The sequence below is a fragment of the Zalophus californianus genome, chromosome 3 (assembly GCF_009762305.2).
Source record: "Zalophus californianus isolate mZalCal1 chromosome 3, mZalCal1.pri.v2, whole genome shotgun sequence".
Taxonomy (NCBI): Eukaryota; Metazoa; Chordata; class Mammalia; order Carnivora; family Otariidae; genus Zalophus; species Zalophus californianus.
Genome location: NC_045597.1, coordinates 163121431 through 163140202, shown reverse-complemented (window position 1 = coordinate 163140202; position 18772 = coordinate 163121431). Strand labels below are relative to the sequence as shown.

The 18772-nt window shown below is 35.5% G+C and overlaps 1 protein-coding gene across 31 annotated transcripts in view; it reads right to left on the bottom strand.

The window, feature by feature from the left end:
• The window catches only part of ABI2 (abl interactor 2), a 165092-nt gene that overhangs the window by 72102 nt on the left and 74218 nt on the right, over positions 1 to 18772 (bottom strand). For 8 of the 31 annotated variants that reach the window (XM_027589793.2, XM_027589791.2, XM_027589785.2 and 5 more), the window contains 6 exons: positions 18096 to 18113; positions 10481 to 10578; positions 7348 to 7494; positions 6434 to 6558; positions 5227 to 5409; positions 624 to 782 (listed from right to left, as the gene is read on the bottom strand). In XM_027589793.2, coding sequence (XP_027445594.2) covers positions 624 to 782; positions 5227 to 5409; positions 6434 to 6558; positions 7348 to 7494; positions 10481 to 10578; positions 18096 to 18113 — 730 coding nt within the window. The remainder of the gene's footprint in view (positions 1 to 623; positions 783 to 5226; positions 5410 to 6433; positions 6559 to 7347; positions 7495 to 10480; positions 10579 to 18095; positions 18114 to 18772) is intronic. The other 23 variants (XM_035726626.1, XM_035726635.1, XM_035726633.1 and 20 more) reach the window with 6 other exon arrangements.

The following is an 18772-nucleotide window of genomic DNA, read 5'->3' as shown; positions in this document are numbered from 1 at the left end:
CCATGTCCACAACAGTCATACGGTCTAATATTTGCTCTTACCCTCTCTGGGACAGAAGCAAAAATAATGGCTACATATGGTTTAAATATGTGCCAGATTTTTTCTGTATGCATGACGCAACAGAAAGATGACTGTAGTATCTGGACCAATCTGTCCAAGCCCTAGCTTTTCCGTCATGGGTTTAGTATGAGAATCGAGTAAGATCGCGTAAGTGCCTAGCACAAACAGCTTCAAAAATATTTCTCTTTTACTACACCACTTACAAACTCTGTTCATGAACACTCAATTTTCATTATTTGGTATTCATAGAGCAAGGATATCTGATTAAATAAGAAGGAAATACTGTTCACTACAACATTATTCTTAAAAGCAAACAATCACTAGCACAAAGATTCTGTTCAGAAAAATGAAGTTCTACAACTTTATATGGAAATCATGTACTGATTTAAAAAAAAAAGGAACTGGATGATACAGTATTAGCAACCTTGTATTCATTCTTCCATTCACTCAACAAACAGTACTAAACACCTATTATGTGTTAGTAATTTGTAATTAAAGGTTTTTCCCCCGTAATGGAAATTTCTAATTAGATATATTCTACAGAATGCAAAAGAAAATCTAACCTGGATTCTGGCTATAAAAAGGTCCTCCATTCATCTGATTCTGAAGGCCTGTCTGCGACGTTATGGAAGGAGGGCGTCTATAGGGCAACGATCCCCCTATGGTTGGAGGAGTATGGCGAGAAGCAGGTCTGTTCATGCTGTAGAACTGAACAGGATGACCTGGAAAAGGGACAGAGCATAAATTTGTCATTAAAAGATAATTATCTCAGGTAATGAAATGCTTTAGGTACATTGCCTGAATCTTAATAAGATTATTAAAAATAACAATGTTTAGCTAATTTAATTGCTATCTGATAAACATCATGCAAGGTCACAGTTATTGGTGAGCTGATATATCAAAGTGCAAAAGCAGGAAAATAAGTAAATAAAATTAGGTTTGGAAAAGCTACGTTCTAAATAGATTACTAATTACAATTTTATTAAACTAATAATTTGATAGGGTTTCAAAATCATCACAACTAAAATTTATGGCTTACTTCCTCCTCTACCCCCCAAAAATGGCCACTGAAAACTAAACAAGACAAGGGTCACCTGGGTGGCTCAGTAGGTTAAGCATCCGACTCTTAATTTCAGCTCAGGTCATGATCTCAGGGTTGTGAGATCGAGTGCCATGTCAGACTTGGCTCTGGACGTGGAGCCTGTTTAAGATTCTCTGTGCCTCTGCGCTTCCACCCCCCAACTCACATGCACTCTCTCTCAAAAGAGGAAGGAAGGAAGGAAGGAAGGAAGGAAGGAAGGAAGGAAGGAAGGAAGGAAATAAGGGAGGGAGGGAGGGAGGGAGGGAGGGAGGGAGGGAGGGAGGGAGAAAGAAAAAGGGGCACCTGAGTGGCACAGCGGATTAAGCACCTGACTCTTGGTTTCGGTTTCAGCTCAGGTGGTGATTTCAGGCTCCTGAATTCAATCCCTGTGTCCTGCTTGGATTCTCTCTCCCTCTGCCCCTCCCCACCGCCACCCCCACTCTGTAAAATAAATAAATAAATCCTTAAAAAAACAAAACTAAACTAAACAAGAATGACATTTGGGAAAGCAAAAGAAAAAATGTTTGACACACGGTCTTATCCAAAATAATAATAATAATGGCAGCAAATTTAAGGTGGCAAAGCAGTTTAAAGCAAAGCAAAGTATTTCAGCAATCAGGTGACATAATTCCAAATTAAACACATCTTTATTCAATCAAAAAAATCTCCATCTCCAAAGCTAGATTATTTTGTCTTAAAATTAGAGCTTAGAAATTTACAATTAAGAAAAAAGTTAAGATACAAAAAAAGTGAATCAAAATATATCTTATTTGTAATACTATCTCCAAACCTATAATATTTATTAGCAATTTCACTCAATTTTGCCAAGTACTTCAACAGCTAATGCTAACTAAAGACATTCTTTCTTAATCTATCCAATTCCCTAATGCAATCCAGTTCCTAAATTTTATCTTGACTCCACTTACACTTCACCTCACTCAGCTGAAGGCCTACTATTACAGATGGATCAGACAGAGCACTGGAGCACCCATGAGAGGTCACTCCAGCAGGCAAGAAAGGAGGGGAGGTAAGGGGAGGAGAGAGAGGGGAGGGAGCAGAAGTGAGAGAGGAGGTGAGGAGAGAGAAAGGGAAGAGCAAAGAGGAGAAAGTGCAGGAAGGAAGAAAGGGAGGGGGAAAGGAGAAAAGAAAGAAAAACACTTCTGGCAATTTTTCATCTTATCCATGATCGTAAAAAGGATTTACCTGAGTAAAATTGGGCTTCAGTAACTCCATAACTTTATCAAACTTGGGTTCATATGAACTCATATAAAAAATATTATAAAAGTACTCAAGATCTGCTATATCATTTTACATTATGACAGCATCAAAACCTAAAAATCAATTCTGTTGTACAAAAAATCTGGAGCATTCAAGCTTAAACATAATCTGTCAAGTCTCTGTAACAATGATAAAAAATGCAAAAATATATAAACTAATAAATTATTAATTAAAAGGTACATTTTGTCATTTGAATCACCAGATACAAATACATTATTGGCATTTTAGTAATCAATCTGTAACAAACTAATAACAAACCTACCATCTTCAAGTTAAAAGCATCTGATAATTAAACCATTATGAATTTTATAAAGTTAGATCCAGTCTAAAATCTCACATAAGTCCTCAGTAATTAAAAAACACTACATAAAAGACTCTCTATTCATTCAATTAATAAGGCATTTACTTTGCTTTGGGTTAAAAAAACAAACAAAACTACAGTTTAATTAACACGGACCTAACTATAAAATCTAAAACTAAAAAGTTCTAGAAAAAAAAAAAAAACAGAACAAAATCTGTGACCTTGTGTAAGGTAACAAGTTTGAAAGTATGACACTGAAAGCACAATCCATAAAAGAAAAAAAACAACCAATGAACTAGACACAATCAAAATGAAGAACTCCCCTTCTAAAAGATACCATTAAGAGAATAAAAAGATAAGTCACAAATGGAAGAAAATATTTCCAAATCGTATAATTGATGAAGGACTTACATTCAGAAATAAAGGAATTTGATAAGAAAACAACCCAATTCAAAAGGTGTGTGGAGGGGAGCAAAACATTTGAAAGGACATTTCATCAAAGAAGATAAACAGATGGCAAAGTAGCACACAAAAAAATGTTCTAAATCATTAGTCATTAGGGAAAAGAACATCAAAACCACACAAGAAACTACCGTATACCTATTAGACTGGCTAAATTAAAAAAAAAAAAAGCAAATGGACAATACAAGTGCTAACAAGTATGCAGGGATGTCTCACGCACTGCCGGTGGCCGCGTGTTCAGCTGCTTTGGAAAACAATTCAACGGTCTCTCATAAAATTAGACATTCATTTACCATACAAACCAGCAATCCTCCTCCCTAGGTGTTTACCCAAATGAACTGAAAACCTACACTCACACAAAGTCCGCATGTGTATGCTTACAGCAATTTTATTCATAAAAACCCCAAATCAGAAACAATCCAAACGTCCCTCAACAGGGAAAGGGATAAACAAACTGTGGTACATCCAAATGATGGAACACTACTCAGTAATAAAAGGGAGCAAAATAATGAAACATGAAACAACATGAATAAATCTCAAATGCACTGGTGCCAAAAAGCCAGACCCAAAAAGCTATATACCATACGCTTCTATTTACATATTCTTACAAAGGCAAAACTTTAGAGACAAAAACAAAACAAAACAAAACAGATCAAAGGGTTGCCAGGGGCTAGAAGTAAAAAGGAATGACTGACTACAAAGAACATAGAGGAAATTTGCAGATAATAGGACTATTCTACATCTTGACTGGAGTTGTGGTTACATCACTGTATACATTTGACAAAAAATGTACATGCTAAAAAGGGTGAATTTTACTGTATGTAACTTATACTTTAAGAAGAAAAGAAAAAAGTACTTGGTGATTCAAAGACAGTATAAAAGAAAGTATACTGACATAAATTGTTATTAAGGCATTCACCTTGCTTTTTGTTAAGAAAAAGTATACTTATCCACTCATATAACAAATGTTTATTCAGTGCAGACTATGAAGCAGTACCTATTATGATTTTATTACAAAAATGTTGACTCTTGGGTGGGAGTGATTTGTTCCTTCTGGGCCTACAACCAACTTCAAGATGTATTTTTTACTTCATTGGTGCTGGAGCATAACAAGATTCCTATATTTAACTAGACGGTCTGGCCTAACAGAAACGTGTGTAGATTAAAGAATAGCCCACATTTATGTTTACAATGGAAAGCTTTTCTTAAAAAGTTCTATTACAGAAGCTATCCCATAAAACAACATCCAAAACCCATTTTAGCTAAAAGTGTCCTTTAACACATTTAAACATCTGGTTATAGCAGCAGAGCTAAATATATATTCTATGAAGTATTTGACAAGCTAAGGTGATACATGTCCAAACACATACATTTTTATAATAAAGAATTTGTTTGCTAATAATCAGCATCACTATTAACTTTGCAAATATATTTTGTAGCAACTGAACCTTTTTCCCCTTCCCCATCAAGACAGATTTTAGGATGCAGTTTTAAAAACTAAAACACCAGTCAACCTTAAGTAACACTTAAGTAAACCTGTAAACCTGAAATTCTTAAAAAGTCCATTGTCTATGTGTTTCCAGAGCTGCTTTGATAGACTTACAGAGACTTCCAAACTGTTACATCAAATATTTCCTATAAAATATACCTTAAAATTATTTCCATAGGCTTTTCTCTTTGTTAAAGACTTAATCTGCAACACTATTTCTAACAACAACTTCTCAAAACTGTACAGAAGATGGCTTCACACTAAATTCACAAATCTCCAGTAAATGAAATTCAAGCAATTAAAAAAATGTATATTTGTGTTACTGTGCTGGAGAAATGTATGTGAACTTTATCCTTCCTCAGGAAATTCTACTTTTTGGTCACATGCCATTTTCTAAGTTAGTCCATTGTTCTTCAGATTTTACACACACACATACACACACACACACACACACACACACACACACACGGCACAAACAAAAGTCATAAAGCCAGAGCTCCAGGTAAAAGAGCCAGATGACTGGATGTGCCTGCCAAAGGAACAAGCCGTACTCACCTGTGGGGGGAGTGGAAGAAACAACAGGGGGAGTTGGAGAAGTGAAGCCGTCAGCAAGGGCCTGGGCCCCCCCAGCAGCAGCGTCTGGGGCAGTGGAGGAAGGGACAGTAGCAGGAACAAGAGGGGCAGGGGCGGATGCAGAAGTAGCAGGAAGGGGAGAAGTACCAGCAGACCCAGCAGGGGCTGAGGGGAAAGACAGTAAGAGGTAGCATTAATGAGGCAGGCCCATTAGGTGGGAATAGAAAAGGTCTCAGAGAACCTAATGTTAAATATTCAGTGCTTAACACTAACCCAAGAATAGAAGAGCATGGTTAAAAAAAAAATGAAGCTTATATTAAAGGATTATTTGGTTTGCAGCAAATCAAAATGCTCAGGGTAATGTACAGATTTTTTAATTCATTAAAAACAGCATTCCATTTTTCCTGAAAGCCACTACTCTGGAAGAAAGATGTTCCCTTTATATTGTAATTTTTAGCACTGTATTTTGTAAATAGTATATAAAACTAAACATAATACATTAGGAAACAGTATTCCATTTTGAATTACAAAAGTCAGAAAATAAACACATATTCCAGACAAAAACATATTAGGTTAAAAAAAAATTTAGAAAAACACAAATCTTTTTCATGATTTTTAAAAAGATATTATCTATTTGGTTACCATGATAAGTAAATTAAATTTAAAAATTCTATCCCTAGGTCTTCTGTGTCATGCTTTTAAAACTAAATTTTAACTTTGGTGTCTTCACATTAAACAAGCACATTTTTATGTTTTGGGGGAAAAAAGGTAGTATTTCAGAGAGTATTAAGTTCCAAAAGTCCACTAAATTTAACTGCCAGAACTACCTTTAAATTTGTCCAATCCTTTGTTACCAATGTGACTCTAACACTGACCGTGTCCAGACACATGCAATGTCGTAACACTAGCTGGAATTAAACATAATCACACCCAGGAGGTACCTGAAACCTCAAAGCACCAACTGAGCCACTGCACCAAAGACCCAAAGCCAAATAACAGAAGTATGTGAGCATAAACTCAGAATTGCTTGGTTAAAAATGACAAATGCATAAAGATTTCCCAACATTTATGGAGTCCTAAAGGGAAAAAAAAATCCTGATCATCAGGAAGAAAGCCCCTGTAATTAAATCAGAAACTGAGTTCAAATTCAAAAAAGACAAGCGAAGACGAGGCGCTGTTCATGTGTTACCTGGAAAGACACTGGGAGGAGACGGAGTAGGAACAGCAATGGGAACGCCCACGCTCCCGCTTCCACTGTTCTCCCGACTGCTGCTACGGCTGCTCGGGTGGCTTCCTCCGCTGCTCCCACTGCTGCTGAAGAAAGGAGAGCCGCCCAAACAGGACTATTTATATACAGTCAGATATCACCCGCATTTCCCCAAACTTTCTGAAATGAGTACTGCTAAAGAAAGATAATGCAAAAACCCTCCACTTCATGTACTAATTTGAGTAAAACAGGAAAAATACTGAGTTCAAGAAACTTGTTCTGACCACATTTTAATAAGCATCAAAAGATGCTTGAAACTGAAATGGAGAAAGAAGGAAAAATTCCTCAGAAATGTAAGTGGTAAGTAGTAGGGTTCAACACACAAAAATTTTATGTGTTGAACATAAAATTTTTTGAACAAAAAAAAAATTTTTACACTCTGAAGAAACTTGTTTTATAATAAAAAGTTTTCCTAAACAGGTTGATTAATTTTATTTGTAATGATATCTTGATGTACCATCCCATATTACTGTTTTATTATGTATAGTTTTTCATCTGTAAAGTTCCACCAAAAAACAACTTGCAATTTCCCATATCTGATCTGTAACTATTTTTCCCGCATCTGGTCCGTAACTTTTTTTCAGGTCAACTATAACTATTAATTTTGTAGAGAAGTTTGTATTTTAAGATGTCTGTTTTTTGTTTGTTTTTTTCAACTTCCTGACCTCAAAGCTTCATCAGAACATGAGGAGAGAGAGGTGGATTCAGATGAGGTCTGGGGGAGTAGAGTGAGGAAAAGAACTTAGTGCTTGGAAAAGGAGAGAGATTTAACTGAAGTAATCTAAACAAATTATGGTACTATGACCATCACATTTGCACTGAGGGAAAGAAAATACCTGTAAGTTCGATTTCTTTGATTCACAGAAGCTGTCCTCACAGGGCTCTGCTGCGAGGGAGCCATATTACGGGTTGGGCTAGGTACGTAATCATTTGGTACCACTGGAGGACGCACTGGCTCCAGTGTGCGATAGGGGGAGTGCCGCCTACAAAAAGAAGAGCGTATGTATTGTGTGATTAGCAAGTTTCGGCACAACAAATTCAAAGAGTTGCCAGTAGTGAAATACAATTTGTATTTATGTTTTAACATAACCCAGCTACCGATTTCAGTCTTTCCTTTAGTATCACTTCTCTGCCATTGGGGTTTTGAGGATTATTGCTATTCTTTAGTCTCAAACCTCATTCCCTGTACTAATGCAATCTTGTTCACTCATCCTCTGAGAGCACAAAGATTCTCCCACCAAGTAAGCCAGTGTTTCCCAGACTGTCCTCTCTTTTTTGGGGGGAGGGGGAAGGATGGGGGGGATGAGTTCAAATTATTTTAATACCATGTGAAAAGCTTCCCAACTGCACTGCATGAATGCACTAATTATCTTCCTCACCCCTCTCTCCCTAACCAAAGATATTCAAAGATAGGGTAAATAAATCCAGAATTTGGCTCCACAACCCCCACAATGAAGATCAATAGCAACTGTAACAAGTCATTTCCCTTTCCATAAAGTAAATACACAGAAACTGAACTATATCCATACACAGAAATACACAAGTTTCATCTCCCTCCATTCTCATTTCACCTCCTTCAACTTTAACCTTGCTCTCTTTTACCTCCTGCCCTCCTCAGAGTTCAGCATTTAAAAAGGAGAGAAAAAGAAAAGACCATTTAAGTCTTTCTACCTTATTTGTTTTGAACTGTAAAGCACAAAAAGGACTGGATTTTATTAATATATGTCCTTCTCAAAATTTCCTTTAAAAGGAAGAGAATGAGAAAAGGAAGGAAATATGATCAGAAATAGGATGCACATTGGCACATTAGTGATTATTAAATTAGCTCTCATCCCTAAGTTTCTAAATTCTTTATGACATGATAGTCAATTGACATGAAACTGACATTTTGCAGATAAGATTCTGGTTTCTAAAAGAATAAAAATTGGGATCTCAAGATGTGAAAATTAAAAAGCTTTCTTTTCCTGAAATGATGTTGCTCCCTTGTAAAATTCTCAATAATTCACTCCCCGCAAAGTCCCAGGGTACCTTTAAAACTGCTCTCCTGGGCTACTCAAGTTATTATGGTTCATTGATTTTGGGTGAGATCACTTTGCACTGACCCTGTCCATTCTACTACCCTCAAAATCTTGCACAAATGCATGTGAACATTAATAATTAAAAAGAAGTAAAGGGCAATAAATGAGATACTGGGTCCAAAGAAGAAAAAGGAATGCCAGGAACTTGGATTTAAAATACTAAAAAGTTTAGGCATCTCTGAAATTATAATGTAAATATAAAAAAAAACATAAGATAGGAAACTGATTAATTTCCAAACATCTGATTTCCAATTTTCCCAGACAATAAAAACATTCTGTTTCATGCAAGAAAAAACCCTTTGCTGAATGAGAACAATACAATGAAGGCAATGATAAAAACAAAGTAAAAAATTAGGGGCAAAAGAACAAAATATGATGGCTAGGCAAAGGCTATGCAAAAAAAGTCAGGTTGTGACCATCAACTGGCTTGTGGTGTTCAGCAACTCTGATCTCCAATGACCCTGCAGAACCCTTGCTAATACACAAGGGAAAAAATTCTGGTATATGAATAAATCTTCAAAATTTGAGAGCAACACAAAGTTTTATTTTACTCGAGATGACAATGGGTTACTTTGCTAAGCATCTTGACTTAAAACCTAACAAAATCTGTTGGGCACTACAAATGATAGAAATGTGGACATTCCATAGGAAAATAAATACTTCCTCTTGATCTCTCTACTCTTACCTCTGCACAATTACACCCTATCATGTCATCAACATTCTACCCTGAAGTTTAAATCTTATTTGATCTACTAATTTCCTCTCTAATCTAAGCAGAATTTGTTTTGTTGTCCCCAAATAAAATCATCTTATTTCTGGCTGGAATTCATTTTTATTCTTTTATTTCCCACTGTCCTAACTGTAACTCTTCTTCCAACACTATCCTCTTTTATGTCCTAACTCATCTTTGTTCCGCCCTGACCCATGGTGATTAATTAGGTTTTCTGTCATTTTCTTTCTCTTTTTTTTTTTTGGTGAGGGGGCCAAAAACAACATTGCCAATTAAAAAAATTTTAAGCATATGTAATAAAGCCAATGGTTGTCAAAGCATTTTGTCTTATACATTTTTTAAAAATCCAATTTGTGGTACAATGACTCTGAAAAGTTAATAGAGGACAATTATTACCCCCTTTTACAGATGAAAAAACTGAATTGCGAAGAGGCTGACTATGCAAGACAAAAGAGCAGGAGCAGAGCTGGACCACAGTTTTAGTCATCTGGCTTCTGGGATATATTATGTCCAGACTGATCACAAATCTCCATGATAAAATTTTTTTAAGATTTCTTTATTTAAGTAATCTCTACACCCAACGTGGGGCTGGAACTCACAACCCTGAGATCAAGAGTTGCATGCTCTTCTGACTGAGCCAGCCAGGTGCCACAATAAACCAAATTTTTGTACTATGATGCTACAGAAGAAAAATGTTAGACGCTTTTACATTAATTGGCCATTTCTGCCAGAAGTCAAATCCAGAGCTCACTTCTGCTGGACTAAATTAAGCTCGATATTCTCATAACAACAAAGAATATACAGAATTTTGTAATCTACACAGTGTTCTTCACAAGAATCGTGTAAATAAGCATAGTCAAATGTAATATGAAATACTCTAAAAATTTTCTGAAATTAGAGTGCAATTTATAATAAATCATGAACTTGGACTAGGATTTTACCTCAAATTTAAAATTCATTAGAAAAATAACATTTAAACAAAATCTTTTTAAAGTATAAAGGGGTTTCCCAGAAAAGGGGAAAGTTACACACACAAAAAAGTTAATCTTAGGGAGAAAATGTTCTTGTTTCAAATATTAAAAAATAGTTTAAATGTATGTAGTGTTTAGTTTTCAACACTACATGAAATGGTTTTCAATTATTACTTAGTTACATACTTACCCAAGTGTCCCTTTCCCTGACATGGGGGGACTGGGGGGTTTCTGAGTTGGAGGTGTCGTACGTGGCAGCCCACCCATCTTCATATTCTGGGTACTCACCTAAAAAAATGTTGAGGAACAATCAAAACTTGTATGTAGTGAAACAAAATATCACTTGTGGGAAATAATGTTATGCTATTTAACAAAGGAGGGTAAGGTTTAAAGAGGAAAAAGAAATTAGAGGCCATGCATTTCATATGCAATTTCTACTCTACTGTTATTCTACAGTTGTACTCAAAGGACTCTTCCTAACATGAGATTTTCAAATGATTGTAAACATAATTATATGCAAAGACTGTATTTGCCATTAGGCCATCACACCAACAGATCACTGGTTAGATTATTTGATACTATATTTAATTGAAATTCAATAGGATAACTATAAGAACTTTAGTTTTAATAAAGAGAAACTCAAAAACAATGCCTTTAAACAATTCCTTTTTTAGATGGCAAGTATATTATAAAAAAATACACATTTCCCAGTAAAATATGCAGTATAGTTTTGATCCATTGTAACTAGAGAATATAAAATAGTTAAACTGTATGATACACCGAAAAAAATTTTCAATTTTTAAAATAGTGGATCAGCCTTACAATTCAGATTTCTTTAATGTTCTCTTATTAAGGAATCACCCGCCTGAAACCTGCCAGAAGTTAAGGCATGTTCCTAAACCTCTGAACTAGAAAGTTAGGGCTGAGGTATCCCATTCAATTATGAGCAATACAGGGGCCACTGGCAATGTCCTAGTTTCACTGGGAATTAGACCCACTCAGGCCCAAAATAAAGATTATGGGAAAGATGTAACAGAGTCCTAAATCAGAGCTGGGCCGTTACTCCTCACTATTCTATCTCTAACTGAAAATGCAAAGGTAGGAGAGTAGTGTAATCTGGGAACAACTGATGGCACCAAAGAAGTGTATCAGAACTTATACAGAAAGCTCTAGAAATCTGGATGTCTTAAAGGGGTAAGAGAAGTCATTCACAAATATAGTTCAAATGCAATCTCAAATTATTTGAGATTACCAATGGGTCAGAGTAAATGGTCAACATATAGGTTCATACCTGACCCTATTTTAAGCCCCTAATATTCTGGATTGCCAAACACTTCAAAAAACAAAAGGGGGTGGGATCTTAACTTTTCTAATAAGAGTATGTCTGGAGTATTCAAATTATAAAATGAAACTGCAAGACAGGACACCATTGAAATCAGAATACATTTATAATTGTAATTTCAAAATATAAATTTTAAGAAAACAAATCATAATCGTATACAGAGTATTGAAGCTGTCAAAAGTAACTCTGGCTTAAATGAAATTTTTAAAACTCCTAAAATACTACTTGTTATCTGAATAGGCAAGAAATAATATATCCAGAAACAAACTCTTCAAATGAATAGCCCAGTGAACAAGTTGTGTGTGATGTTAAAACAATCTTTAATGACAAATGATACCTTTCAGATGTCAATATTTTTAAAGTGAAGCATTTATCTGAAATCCTTTTATTGTTACTTTTAAACAAATACAAAACAAACCAGTTATCAAGTAAGAATAAAAATTAACTTCTCCTTGTTCTCCCCCTCATTAATAAGCAGAGGGTATGCTAATCGTATCTTAAAATGAAAATGCCAGAAAAAGTTTTGGAAAAAAATCAATCCACATTTAGGGAAAATTTTAGGAGTAATATGACGAATAACCAGTAGCTTTTCACACTGTAATCTTCATTTATGATACCAGAAGATTTTTTATAGTAGTAACCAAAGTCCTTTAAGCTCAACCTTAAACAACATGAAACCCAAAGTTACTTTAAGTGACGAGGGAGAAGTAGGTGAGCCAACACTAAACTACATCAATTTGCTAGAAACAGGAAGGAAAAGGAGCAGGGACAGAAAAAGTAAAAGAGAATTTTATTCTATACATGGAATAGCTAAAATACTTGAAAACAGCTTTCCAACTTTGATTCAATGTTTTGGTATCTGAGGTGTTTTTATTTAAATTGCAGTATCTTCTAGAAATCTTTTAAACAATTAAAAAATATAAAATAAACAATCTATAAATTAAAATCTGATGGACATTTCCATAAACAAAACTTGATACATTTTATGATCTGTAGGATCATCAAATGATTGTATCTGCTTGGTTATGGGGTTTGGATAAGTAACTTAAATCCGTGAAGAAACCAAAGAGGCCCTGCAGAATGTCCAAAAAATCTAATTTTATACATCACTGATACTGTACCCTTATATTAAGCTAAAAGAGTTTTTCAATATTTCTTCAAGGTGGTTTTCCTTTGTGAAAAATGCTTCTATGCTAAGTAAAACAATAAATATGCTATGCAGAATATGAATACTGGGGGGCACCTAGGTGGAGCAGTTGAGCATCCCACTCTTGATTTCGGCTCAGGACCCATGATCTCTCAGGGTCATGGGCTTGTGGGACTCCGCACTCAGTAGGGAGTCTGCTTCTCTCCCCCTCTCTCTGCCTTTCCCTCTGCTCCCACTCCTGTTTGTGCTCTCTCTCTCTCACAAATAAATAAATCTTAAAAAAAAAAGAATATAAATATTGCCACCTAATTTGAGGAAAAGGAAAAAGAACAGGAATAACTGCCAAATAAAACTTAATTTGTTTATCATAGGTAGGATCTGTATTATAATTAAACTTAAGAAAGTATATTTCAAATATAAAATCATTTGACAAAAAAATTTACTGGATAGCTGCCATGGTCTTAAACACTATTTTGAGGGAAGTTTATGGGGAGACAACATTTCCTCACAAGCAGCAAAACACAGGACTAAATTGTGTGTATGGTGAAGGGGACCTCAAGGGAGAGAGACCAAGAGACAGAGACAGAGAAAGAGAGAACACACCAGGAACTCGGAATAAATAAAACCCACTTTATAACAGCAATTCCACATGAAACTTTAAAACAAATTGTAAACAGAAACCGAACTATCATCTGGCATATAAACATGTAGTTAATGGTCCTGAACCACGAGTGGGATTGCTCATCATACTTTCCAAAGTCTTATTTGGGAATCAGAATGAAGTTTGGTGGCTGACTACAACAATCATTCAATTATGTGGGTATTTTTTGTTTCCATAAAGGGGAAAGTCATTATTCAGAGCTAAGTAAAGCAGGTTTTAAGTATAAGGAGGAACATTCCTTAGGAAACATTCCCCCCGCTTCTTTTCCTACCAATAAAAACCCCTCAAAGCAGAAGAAATATTTCATTTAAGTGATAAAGCTCAAATACTTTGCCACTGGCCTGTGACTAAGGAATGCAGATAAAACTGGAGGTAGAAAAGTTCCTTTATGTTCAAAGAGTGGTCCTATTTCCGAGGCTTTGGAGATCGCTACAAACTAGCACCAAGCATCAGGCCCATTCTTATGCCTTAATATTTTTTTCTACAATGCTCCTACCTTTCTTGCTTCATATGCTTTTTTGGTACATTCAATACCTCCTTGAACCTTGATATATCATAATATAATGTTCATTATAAAACTCAGTGCTTTCCAGTACCCTGTGAACTTCAGTATTTTTTATAAAGCTGGCTGGCCAGGTATCTCTAAGTTCACAAAGGACGTCACTTCTGCTATGAAGAAATCTCCCACTGACATATGACCTGCTATGATAAAACAGTGGCAGACACATTCTAAAATGGTATCTGTGGTATATCCTTCATTTCTCAACCACTCACCTACCAGACTACTAGGTACAAGGGAAAAGAAATATGAAAACTAAGGGAGACATTTGGTGGGGTAGAACGGGACACAAAGGCCTATAAAATGATTCCTCTGCTTTTAAGGAACTTAGAGTATTGTGGAATAAGACTCCTGTGTTTTAAGCAAAAAAGAATGTCTACAAATTATATAGAAATCTCCAAAAAAGAAATATCAATATGAGAAGGAAAAACTACAGAAAGGTTTAGAGAAAAATCTAAGCTGGACTGTTGTTTAAAAAGAAAAAAAAAAAAGAGCAGGATTTCAATACACAGAGAGAAGAGCACTACGTAGAGTCTGTATCTGGACGTGGAGTAGTGAGGACGGGCGGAGGCTGTGGTCAGGCACCTCTGGGCCTTCATTCACTGTCCAGTGTTAGTCCCCATGGCCCCGGCCAGGACAGAGTTCTTGGGCTTCCTAGAGGCTCCATCCCTCTCCTCAGAGGACGTATGTTCCTACTTCAATTCCCAGGGCTGACAGGAAAAGGACCAGGAGATCTTTGGAGGGAAATCAAAGCTGTAATCTGGAGTTCGACTATGAATTCAGAAGAGGTAAAGTTTTTAGTAAGAGAAAGACAAAAAGCCCAAGGTACTAAGAGTCCTGAAATAATCCGATACAGATATAAGGGAATAAAAGAGTAGGAATAAGGGGGAAGAGAGGTAAAGAAAGAAGGACAAGAGGAATAAAGATGAGCAAATCTGTTTGATTTTAAAAATACTTTCTGACAACCGGCCTTCGCCAAAATAGAATTGGTGGCTTAAGACTGGAATAGGCAAAACCAGATGGGTCTCCCAAGGGTTGCTGCTTTGGAGTTTTCCCTCCAAATGATGTGTCAGATAAATGCTCAAGAGTGACCCCTGAGCTGCACGTGAAAGCTGGAAATGTGAGAAGCAATTTATCATCCTTCTGTAGAGAATAACAACACTTGTTAAAGAACACACTCGAGTGAAAAACTAAAGCCATTTTTTACACAGGGTTAAGGATCTTAAAGATCCCAAGCAAAATTTTCAGAAGTGTTATATTCTTAGTGTGTTAATTGTAAAACAAATCCTTAACCCCTCCTTTAGAATCTGCTTGCACAACATATTCAACTGAAATAAATACTACACTAACAGATTAGTAGTCCTTACTATTTTTGATTAATATACTTATTTAAAAAGTACTAAAGCTTAGCTTCATGAGGGACAATTTCACTGCTTTCAAAAGAAAAATCCATTTCAAAGAAAGGTATCCCAGTTCAAGGTAAATTCCATCTTTCTATGGCCTCAGGTACATATGAAAACACTTCCAATATGGCATTCCACCCTTTAGCTTTTTATGCCTTTTGTTGTAAAAATATCACCACATTGTTTTCAAAGTTCTTATGAATTAAACTCTACAACTTGTTCTCCCCAGTCAACTAAAGGAAAAAATAACCTAAATTTCAGATGAAAAGGACCATGAACCACCATGAGAACATGCTATATAAAATGTTAAAAATTCAACTTTTAGTATGGAGGATTCTTCTAAGTCAAATTCCATGTGTATGGCCTCCAAGGGTGATCTTTGTTTAGAGTCTGTCTGAGAGGCATCAAAAGTCTGACAGCAACAAGTGCAAACATAGAGTTCATGGAGAACTGAGGAAATCGAAGTAGCAGATAATCCTACCAACAAACATCAGGAGACCTCTAGGGCACTTGATATAATCCACAGGTCTCCAAGATCAGTTGGAAACCACTGAACTAGTTTATTATCTGCAGTCCCTTCCAACTATAACATTTCCTCTTTAATTCTATTTTCTACTTTAATGTATTAAATTATTCCATTAATAACCCTTCCAAAACCACTCATATTTCAATACCAGAATAAAAAGAGAAATGATTTGTTACATGCTGAACATTTTTTTTAAGATTTTATTTATTTGAGAGAGAGAGAGAGAGAGAGAGAGAGACAGCGAGAGCAGGAACACAAGCAGGGGGAGTGGGAGAGGGAGAAGCAGGCTTCCTGCCCAGCAGGGAGCCTGATGTGGGGCTCGATTCCCAGGACCCTGGGATCACGACCTGAGCTGAAGGCAGATGCTTAATGACTGAGCCACCCAGGCCCCCTACGCTGAACATTTTTTTCACTCTACTTTGTTCTGGTTCACTTAAAATTATTAACCATGTGCTACAAGTTTACAGAGAAGACAGACATTCACAAGGAGGACAGGAAGAAAGAAAAGACACAGCACTGGTGCATTCTAGCTTCTAGGATGAATTCAGGGTACTCTTCTTACCAGGCAACCCTACCCAGATATTGCAGAAACACCTACATAGAGCCACAGTACTCACGAGTGGAGCTTTCTGGTACACACAGCAAAGACATTAAGGAATCTAATACAAGTGTGGTATTTCCTTGCTTTCTAGGGGCTTCTCTCATTTCCTACTCATTTTGGTCTATCTCCCACCTGGAACAGATCCTGAATCCAGGAAGGTCAAGAAGGAATCATTGTAGAGTTTGGAGGAAATATGGGATAGTAGCTTAAGCAAGCTGGTCTAAAAGGGGAAAAGAATTGGTCCATTTCTGTGTTTTTCCTTCAGGTAATCTTTCTGTGCACTTTTATCACTTTGGAGAAAACACATCAATAGCTAAAATTTGAATATAGTATTTACAGGAAAAGAGCCAAGGTAGTCACACACTGCTTTGGGTCTAGTTCTTTGTATTTAATGCAGAAGGAATATCCTCACAATTCCACATGCCCCACTCACCAAAACTGAGGGCTTGGACCCAACATTCTACTCAGCAATAAGTTTATTTGCTTGACTCCTCTAGTCACATCTCTCTACCAGGATCTGTTGAAATGTCTGTGGCCATAGTTAGTATCAGTAGCTAATGATTCAGATCTCAGTTATCTTCTTGTTAACACTTTCTATACTGAAGACATGGCAAATAACAGGGTTTTGGAAAGAAAATGTATTTGAAAAGAAATTATAAAGTTCAGCTAAGAAAATAAGAACAAAAAGGAAATACATGCTCAGTTTGGTGAAATAATTTTAGTAACCTTCTATTTAAACGCTTCTTGAATACACTTGAATGTCTTTTACCATTAATTCTCCAAAATACTAAAATGTGAAAAACAAACCCTCAAGTGTTACTAAAACTTACTTCTCTAATTCTTAATGTGTATTTTGTTAAACACTCATGAACTTGTAATGTTTTGATATAATACTCAGCTAGTAAAACTCTTAGAGTGAGTTTATACTGAGATATATATCTTATATAGCAATTTCAAAAAGAGAAACTAATTTTGCTTTTTGCAAAATACATGATACTGCAACTTAAAAAAAACTAACACAGAATATTTTCCACTTCTCAATTTCTTTACATTGAATAAGAGTCAAGAGATAATGACATACCGGCCACAAGATGTATAATAAAGCACACCATTTATAGAATAAAAAGGCTATTACACAGGGGGAGGGTTAAATAAAGCACAATAATTGGCCCTCCAATCCATAAAATAAATTCTACATTTACAAAAGTCCATCTAATTTTACTTCATAAAGACATTTTATGATAGGGCAACTTATATTTTAGTTTCACAAAATATATTAACATTGCAAAATAAGCATTTTTGAATAAAAAACATTTATTAAGCACCTAGTGTATGCATCAGGCACTGTTTTAGGCACACAGGACAGGTGAACAAAACAGACAAAAAATCTGCCCTCACAGAACATGAAAACACACCACAGAGTTGCATGACAAAAATTTTTTTAAAATTAAAAAGAGGAATTATTTGTTGATTTTAGAAGGCCAAGTGCCAAATATCTCTTCACTCCCCATATGTAATACTCTACATAAGAATAAAGAATGGAAATCCAGCCCTGGAATCTCTTACCTTAAATCTAAGCAACCACTTAATGCATAAATGGAGCAAATAAAAGAGGTAAGGGAAAAAAGCATTGAAAGGTTAGTTGGAACTTCAGGATGTGAAGAGAAAGGAAAAAAACAAAGAAAAAACAAGTTAAGCATTCAGCATTAAAAAATAATGTTTCAGTAGATCATAGAAAGAGTGGTCAAAGCAGAATGTGTCATGAACAGGAGGGTTTTTTTGATGAAATTATATGACATTGTTTTATTCAAAAACTTAACTTTATTAAAGATTTCTTCAAACAGTGATCCCTAAACACTAAAAGTCCAAATAACAAGAAAGACTAGAGTCCCAAAAGAACATTTTACTTGAATTAAGAAAGAACTGGAGTGGGAAGGAAATCATGTGTTTATTATATAAGTGGACAAGCACAAATATTATGTTTTATACATCTAAGTGCCTTTTGTAATTAGATTCTGGCATTACCCTAAAATTTTCTATTAGCAGTTATTAGCCTTGAATAAACCTCAAAATTATAAAATTTTAAGTATTTTATAAAATTAAATATCAAATTCCAAATAGTGCTTATATCAAAATTCTAAGAAAAAAAATTTTAAAAAACTTACACTGTATATTTTCTTTTACCCAGACCTACATTAAATTTACATTTAACTGATTTCTAGCCATAGTAATAGGGTATTTTT